Below are 9,056 nucleotides of genomic sequence, written 5' to 3'. Positions count from 1 at the left end.
GCCGCTTCCAATGAGTGGCTTTGTGTGTCCCATGTCCATATATGGTCATTTCAGTCCAGAATAAACAGGTTTTTTCAAATACAAAATGTGTGTCCCATGTCCATATATGGTCATTTCAGTCCAGAATAAACAGGTTTTTTCAAATACAAAATGTGTGTGTCCCATGTCCATATATGGTCATTTCAGTCCAGAATAAACAGGTTTTTTCAAAAACAAAATGTGTGTCCCATGTCCATATATGGTCATTTCAGTACAGAATGAACAGATTTTTTCAAAAACAAAATGTCTGTCACCTCATGTCCATATATGGTCATTTCAGTCCAGAATGAACAGGTTTTATCTGTCCCGTACGTCCAGAATATGTGTGTAGTGTCCGTCCCGGTCTGATGATTGGATACTTTGAGGATTGGTCAAGCTTCACATGACAATTCGGCCCTCCAGATAAAATCATTCATTCAGAATATAAAGAATGTACAGATCATAGAGTTCTAGAACACATAGAATAACAGTTCACCGCTTCACTTCGAACCGAGGTTTGATTTTTAAGAGTGCAAATACACACGCTCTATGGAATGTATTATTTTAAACACATATCTAAATAATATTACAAAAATGGAACATGTTTGTAAAATCTACATTCCTTACTGTAACTTTTAATAATTGTGTCTGTTCCCCTGTGCCTGTAAGGAAATGATGATCACAGCTGAGACATTTTGACAAGAAAATAATAATCACAATCGTCAGATGAGAGGTTTTATTTAATCATTATTTAACATTGCGTTTTATCTTGCATTACATTTTACAGTATGTGTCCTTAAAACCTTTTCTATGAATATAAACTATTTACACTTTTACAAATCCTCTTTCTCACATCAAAGTGGTCTTTTATCAAACATAGTATCTGACCTATATCTAACTCCCTTGGGGGACGTTGTACTTAGTCTGGCATTGGTTTTACTGCCACTAGTCAAGAATTTGAAGTTCACATTGATGAATTATATAACAGAACATCAGTAAAATGTCCTGGGAGAGAAGACAACTAATTTGTACTCAGTTATGGGTGTGAGGACCTATACAACCCAAGCAAAAATACCTAATTATTCTTATGATTCTTAATTCTTATTAATCTGCAAATAAAACAACTCTAGGATACTTAAGAGTGAACTAAGATATATAGTTACGTTTTAAGGACGCTTAGTGCAGTTTTGTGAATTAAACTGTAATTCTCTGAAGTTACATTAGGTCATAGTGTATTAATGAAACTAGCTCTCCTTTATATTGCAGTAATTGCACTGCTGCACATTAACTTAGTTAAAGTTTGAGCACCCTGTAAAGCTACCAACAAGCAGTATTAAGTCACTTATGCCTTATCATTTGCCATCTGTACTTTATATCTAGCATTGTAATATTGTTAAAGTTACTTGTGGACCCAAGAAGGAATATGTCAGAAACTGGAAATAACTAACAGGGATCAGAAAAACACAACAAATAGTAGTTACCAATACCCTATTACTTTATAACACATTTATAAGTGTCTAATGTTATTGTGTGCGAGTTCACAGGAAGATGGTTTGTCCTCATGTCAAACTGACACATTAGCATGAGAAATGTAGGCAGAGATGGGCAGTATATGAAATACATGTATTTGAAATATGTATTTGAAATCCTTTTTTTGTATTATGAAATAGGTATTTCAAACACTTTTTTGGCTTTCAAAATACAAAAAAAGTATTTCAAATAGTATTTCAAAATACAGAAAAGTATTTAAAATACGTATTTCAAATACATATATTTCAAATACTGACCATCTCTGAATGTAGGCACCAAAAGTTAAGAGACACCACTACTGACTGACTGACGGATGGATAGTGATGTACAAGAACATAATCAAACACATCTGACCATTTCGACTTCTGCAAGTACACCGTCAAAGAGTTTCAGAAAGCGACTGCGTGTCAAAGATCAGAGCGTTAGACCTGCAGTTGTAGCCCCACACATTAAACCTGGGGTCCCTATTTTGGGGATGTCATAATAGGCACAAATTCTCAAAAATAGGCAAGTCCTCTATGCTTCATTTACAGTGTTGCTTGAGAAAGAAATGCCGATATACAAGCTAACATGTGAGCATGTTGTGAGCTTGTAGGTCACCCTTTTTCACCAAGTGACACCACTGCACGACGGGAGTATAACATAGGGCTTAAGAGGACATGCCATTTTCAACATGTTTTGTCCAGTTGGTGACAAAACAAATTTGTGTGACACAACATTATGCATGAATGGTTAATTCATAAACATATATTGTGTTGAAAAAGCTATAGAGTCAAACACCACTCAGTCATCCTGTAATATGGTGGATAACTGTATAATCACATTTGTCACTGTAATCACATTTAACAGGGATGTATATAATATAAATCACATCATAGAAACCCTACGGTCTACAGGAGTTTGATTCCATAGTGTGCGCGTTGTCGCTGTTGGACTAACAGGTCGTTGCTGCACACAAGCTACAGATATAATAGCTACCATTGCTGGCTTGCATGCATATTGTGATGTTGATATGTATCATTACAACAGCAAAATGTCACATTCCATAACATGTATTGCCATTATCAATAACGCCCCAGTTAAGCACAATATCACAGTGTTATGGGATATGGGATATGATGGAAGTACAATGTTGTGCCATTAATGGGATCTGAGGACGAGGAGGGAAGTATTTAGTGCAGCCGGATGTCTCGGCAACCCCACGAGATGAGGGCAAGATGCACAGAGGATGTTCATTTACACCACGATCTTCCTCACAAACTGGGGGTGGGTGTGACTGTGAATGCAAATGTTGTGGGCATGCCTATCACGGGGCCAGGTGGTTTTGCCCTGACGCTTGAGTCCAAGTTTAGCCACACAAATTATGTCAAAGTCGTCACCCTTTGGATCAAATGAAGCAGCTGATGGGATGGTGTAATAGAGTGTTTCTCAAACTTTCACATTTCAAGGTCTCCCCTTAACTCTGGCAGTGTACAAATGGAACCAAATGGACCCGTTAGGGTCCATTTGGTTCCATTTGTACACTGTCCGAGTTACAGACTTGTATGGGTCAATATAGACCCCCCCTAAAGGAATCCACAGAGTCCCTGGAATCCACTTTGAGAACCACTGGTGTAGTAGATGCTTTGGTGTGATTTATTTGGGATCAGGCCTTGGTAGGGAACATGCATCCACCTGTCATGAGACAGAAGCTCTTCTAAGTCATGTCAGCCTCAGCCAGTATTTTTTCATCAAGGATGAGGATTCAGCCCTACACTGCTATGATCCATTACTCGGTACAATGTGAGTGCACCGCATTATGTTATTTGTAATAGTTAAAGGAGTAGTTCACCCCCAAAATGACTTTTTTTCTATTGATTACTCATGCCATGGAGAGTAGAGTTCAATAATATTTTTAGTTTTTTGTCACATTCCTAAGACATAAATGTGATAACAATACATTTACCCCCATTCATTTCGGATGGTGACCTGTTTCGAAACGGGTCACCATCTGGAATCAATGGGGGTAAATTTACTCAAATTAAATTTTTGTCTAAGGAATGTGACAAAAACCAAAAAATATTATTGAACTCTACTCTCCATGGCATGAGTAATCAATAGAAAAAAAGTCATTTTGGGGGTGAACTACTCCTTTAACTGTTAAGTCACCTGTGGGCATGCACATAATGCAGTGTTTGTGCACAATGTTTACAGTGAATGTGAGGGACTTTTCCGTTGGAAATGCAAGAGTCAAAATAAAGCTTTGGTGAACTGACAGCTGCAATGCATATTTTGTAGGCTTATTTAGGGTTAAATCATGCACATTGCAGAGATGCCATATTCTTAACCTGCTTGTTTAGAAATCACAACTGGCTACAATTTGACTCTAGTTCAACTTAGACTGTCTTTACACCAAGACACTCATTTGCTCATAAAATTCTGCTGGTTCTTTGTCCCCCAACTTTTTGCTTAATGTATTGCGTCTGTTTCTCTCTGTAGTTATTTCTTTCTTTCTCCCTCCTTATCATTCTTTGACTTGACCATTTCATCATATTTCTTACATCATTCTTTCTGTTTGCATTGTTGAGGAACAGTTGACTGCTACTGGTTGACTGTATTGCTGTGTGCATTTCATAAAAAAAAAAGTCTTGAACCTGAACTCTTTTCACTTCCTGTTTCGTCATCATTGCTTTTTCCTACTTCCGGCTTCCCTTCCTTTGTATCGTTCTCCCTCTCACTTTCTCGGTCTCTCTCTCATTTCTCTCTCTAGACAGATGAGTTGTGCTGAAGCAGACTGACTAAGTTCAAAAATACAATTCCCCAAAAAGATTTTGATTCTGAGATCATCTTTGCATTTCCATTTTGTCCTTTTTAAACATTCTTTTTATTTTCTCCCTGATTTAGCCACTGCCGTTTCCCTCCCTCACACTGAAGTCCAGCCAACTCCTACTGTTGGTCCGGGGCGCCTGTAGACATCCTCCTCCTGTAACACACATGGAGTCACCAGACAATTCTTTTTCATGGGGAAAGCATAAGGTGTATGAAGGGTCCCATTACCTTCCACCTCCCTCCCAGTCCCTGCCAACAGGCGCCCGGACCAACCAGTAGGAGTCACTGGTGCAGCAACAAGCACACAAACCCCACCCGTGAAAATTGCGTTTGCAAGCCAAGCCAGAAATCAAACCTGTTTGTCTGCAGTGGTGAGTGTTTTACCCCTACACCACCCAGATGTCCCATCTGAACCCATCAGCCCCATTGATCCCAGAGGCCCCGTTTGAACCCAGATAATCTGTTTCCCCCCCAAAAAACACAAAGATGATTTCAGATGCTTTCGGAAATCCATCACTCCTCCTTCTTCATCACGGCAGTTTGTTGTCCGTCCTGCGGCGAGGACCTCTGCAGGACCAGCAGCCCGGAGAAGGTCAGGGAGATCCCCACCCACCACAGTGTGATCTGGGGCTCCCCGAAGATCAACTGGCCCAGGAACGCCTGAGGGAACACATTTTATACAATTATACAAACATCATCACACAGATGGGAACATAGTTACTGTATAACACATCACCCGAAGACATCCTCCAACACTGTATCTCTAGGGCTGTCACGATTATGACATTTTACATGACGATTAATTGTCACTCAAATAATTGCGATTAACGATTTAATTGTTTTTTTGACGTTGACAATAACATTTCTGTTTGGCTTTTAGGCTTAGAAGTTGCACATGGTAGATATGACACATAACCTAAATATACAAAGAAATTACTGACAACTTTATACTTAAAAAAGAACATTCATAGTGGAAATAGCCGATCTACAAGCTCACAACGTGTCGCGATGCGACGCGTTGTGAGCTTGTAGATCTGCTATTTCCACTATTTTTGACTTCTAAAACAATATATGAACATTTTTCAGCATGGAAATGATTATGACGATTATGAGAAATAATCACGATTAGGTCAAATAATTGCGATTAGACGATTATGTAATAATTGTGACAGCCCTAACTGTCTCCCTCTCAGCTTCCCTGCTGTCTGTATCTTCTCTTCTACCCTGTATCTATTGTCTGTCTCTCCTACACTGTCTTGCAGTGTTCTACTGTCTGTCTCCATCACACTGTCTCCCTCTCAGCTTTCCTACAGCGTGTCTTTGCTACAATGTTTCTCTCTCAGCTTCCCCACTGTCTGTCTCTCCAGCGCTGTCTTCCATTCAGCTTTCCTGCTGTCTGTCTCTCCTACGCAGTGTTGCTCTTCCTACAATGGTCACCCATTGAAAGGTTGAACTGATTTAAAAATCCTCTGAATAGAGCACTACACGGGCTGGCCTCAATTTACCTTTGCGAATGACTGCATCACCTTGACAATGTGAGATCTCTCAGGTCTTCTGAACGAGGCCTACTGGCTGTCCTGAAAACTAGGCTAAATGCTAAGGGTGACCGTGTCTTTGCAGTGGTACAGTGTAGCTCCCACTCTCTCACAGTCATATAAAACGCAGAGTCAGTGTCAGTGTATTGTTTTGACAAGTTGTTAAAAACCCAGTTGTTTTGCCATCTGTGCAGTATTTAATGTTTTTATATTGTATTATGTTGTTTTGTTTGAAGGAGTAGTTCACCCCCAAAATGACTTTTTTTCTATTGATTACTCATGCCATGGAGACTTGAGCTCAATCATATATTTAGTTTTTTGTTGCATTCCATCCGGAATGTACTATAATCCGGTAAATGTACTATAATCACATTTTTGTCTAAGGAATGCGACAAATTCAAAACATAATTTATCGAACTCAAGTCTCCATGGCGTGAGTAATCAATAGAAAAAAGGTCATTTTGGGGGTGAACTACTCCTTTAAACTCTTTATTCTTTAGCATAACTATTTATGCACTGTTTAACTTGTGTCTTCCTGTCTACCACTGTTTAACACATTCTTATAAATAAAGTTGACTAAACCTACTACTTACTCTCCTCTGACTAAATAACAAACAGACAGGGAGGTGTTTACTTACGGAGGAGACGAAGTTGGAGGCGGTGGTGGTCACAGTGGCTCGGGTGGAGGAAGAGGAGTACCTGAGAGCTTTGGCGAGGAAGGTCCACATCACAGCGTTGCAGGTGAAGAGCAGGCCGCCACACAGCAGCCTCAGCGGGATGTGGAGCTGGAAAAGAACAGGGACGCAGTCAGGCCTGCAGCCGTGTCGCACCAAATTCTGTAGCAGATATACAAGCTCACACGTGGCACCAAGTGCCGCGCTGCGAGCTTGTAGATCTGCTATTTTTGAATTTAAAAAAAAAATGGGTGCAAGTCTTTGAATATTTCAAATCCTTCTAAGGTTTCTTTATTTTGACACATTTTCACGACTTTTCAAAAATAGCAGATCTACAAGCTCGCAATGCTGCTATTTTTCAATAGCCAAAATATAAAATAATTAAGGCCCCTCCACCTTGGGTCCTAGTAACTCACTCCCACTCCCCCCCCCCCCCCCCCCCCCCCTTGTGACGCCCCTGGTCGTGACATTTTACTTGATGTCGCACGAATAATTGCGATTAATTAATTTCATTGTGTTTTTCAAATTTAACATTGCGACATAAAATATATAATTTCTGTTTGGCTTTTAGGCTTTGTAAACAAACGTTGCACAGGGCAGATATAACAAATAACTTAAATAGCCTTTACAAAGAAACGACTGATCTGCTATTCCCCCTATTTGTGTTTGAACATTTTTTTCAACAATGATTATGAAGATTGTACAAAATAATTGTGATTATTCCAAATAATTGTGATTAGATGATTATATAACAATATAATTATATAGGGATGCAAGCACTCATGATAATTGATTAGTCACTGCCTGGTCCCCCAAGGCACGATCACAACCAGCTATCGATATATCTTCAACTGTCTTGTCATAAGAATCAACACAGTAAGAGTGTGTGTCATTAATAAAATCTTCAAGATGGCTTTCTAGAAATAATGAATTTGTTGCAGAATGAAAGTGTTTCGTGGGTGTCTAGGGGTGCGTTGCTTTGATTTACTTTGCCATCCTTAAATCAATATAGTTTTGAAATAATCACAAACATAATGAACAGGCTATAGCTGTATTCCTGTCATAGGCTACATTTCATTAATATCATGAAGTGATCATTTGAGATTCTTGTTTTGTTCATGCAGATAAAGGATGAGTTACTGTACAATTAAGCACATGCAAGGCATTCTTACTTTAAAGATGACAATAGCAATAGGCTATGTGCCTACTGCCTATACTGTAGATAGGCTAGCCTAAGAGGTGCATGGTCAATGTGTTCAAATAGACGTGGAGGTACATGCATTGTATTCTAAAATCCGACCACAACACAAACGGCGTCCACAGCACGTGTCGTGCTTGAAGGTCATTCAAGAAATCAGACCTAGCCTATTAAACACAAAACTGGCCTTGAGCCATATTTCTATTTTTGTCTAATAATAATAATGCACATGATTTTAGGCTATTATTCACACCAACACATCCTCACTAATACAAGTCGTGATGCAATCATTATAGGCTACTATACAGTAGCAGGCTATGTGACTTCGTTGCGTCCGTGATGCTACTGTTGGGGTGCTGATGCTGAGAGCTGGAATCAGGAGGGAGGAGAGATGCGCCTTTGCTGAAAGAAGCCCCACAGTAACTTGTGAGGAGGAATGGCTCCACTGCCGCGGAGGGTGCACTTTACACTGACAGTCTGACACACGCAGTACATTATTCAAAAGCCACTCGAATCCCTGGGCGTTTTCTTAAATAATTCAGAGCCCCCGTTTAACTGCGGCGATGCCTCACCCAGTCACACGCCGTGGTCTCGCCCGCCTGTCTGAATTTCCGCTGCTCTCCCCACGTCCGGAGCCCGGTCTCGCAAACCCCCTTCAGGTAGTCCGCTCCGAGGGACAGCTTGGCCGAAGACGACGCCACGGCGCCCAGGAAGCCCGCCAGCAGGGCATAGAAGACGCCGGGGAGCATGTTGACAGTGAACCGAGGCACTTTGTTCATCCTAATCCATCATCATCACATCTCTGCTAACAGCCCTGTCTGTGTGTCACCCAACACGTTCTGTTCTGCTGCGATGCGATTCCTACCAACAACCGTCCGGTGGCAGTCACACCAGTGACACCACCACCACCAATCAAAACCACGCTCTGCTGGACAGCCTCAAAGTGTGCAGTGGTTGGACAGGGTATTTCCCCACTGAGCATTATGGGACATGTAGTTCTATTAATATTGAGGCGCTTATCCACAAGTCTGTCTGCAGTTTGGAAACAGTTTCTTTCCAGATTGGATATAGAAATAACAATGGAAAAACTAAAAGTACGAACAGATGGTTACTCACGTATACTTTACTTTGAGTCTCAAGTCAGTCACAATAGGCCACTTTGGTAGATAACCTTTACTTGACTTGTATTTGAGGTGAGGCCTTAAATAATCTAGGGCAGTCTTGGGTCCCGGAGACTCCTAGGGGGTCCTCAGAGTTACTACAGGGGGTCCTCCAAATCTTTGAGTGATAGAA

General features: G+C 40.6%; 1 protein-coding gene across 1 annotated transcript; it reads right to left on the bottom strand.

Annotated features, from left to right (window-relative positions):
- Positions 1–3,080: 3,080 nt before the first annotated feature.
- tmem42b (transmembrane protein 42b) lies at positions 3,081–8,609 on the bottom strand. The gene is made up of 3 exons (XM_080735733.1): positions 8,336–8,609; positions 6,530–6,676; positions 3,081–5,016 (listed from the first exon to the last, which is right to left on the bottom strand). Exons 1-3 carry the CDS (start codon positions 8,540–8,542, stop codon positions 4,870–4,872), a joined length of 501 nt encoding a protein of 166 aa, XP_080591859.1. The 5' UTR covers positions 8,543–8,609; the 3' UTR covers positions 3,081–4,869.
- Between the last annotated feature and the right edge of the window lie 447 nt (positions 8,610–9,056).

Source organism: Nannobrachium achirus, assembly GCF_963921795.1.
Source record: "Nannobrachium achirus genome assembly, chromosome: 10".
NCBI lineage: Eukaryota > Metazoa > Chordata > Actinopteri > Myctophiformes > Myctophidae > Nannobrachium > Nannobrachium achirus.
This window is presented reverse-complemented; position numbering and strand designations above follow the sequence as displayed.

Excerpts from the sequence above, each read along its gene's own strand:
- tmem42b (XM_080735733.1), bottom strand. The coding sequence starts at position 8,542 with ATGAACAAAGTGCCTCGGTTCACTGTCAACATGCTCCCCGGCGTCTTC. Across the intron at positions 6,677-8,335 it reads AGACCACGGCGTGTGACTGG|CTCCACATCCCGCTGAGGCT; the intron begins GTGAGGCATCGC and ends GTTCTTTTCCAG. Across the intron at positions 5,017-6,529 it reads CCTCCAACTTCGTCTCCTCC|GCGTTCCTGGGCCAGTTGAT; the intron begins GTAAGTAAACAC and ends GTGTTCCCTCAG.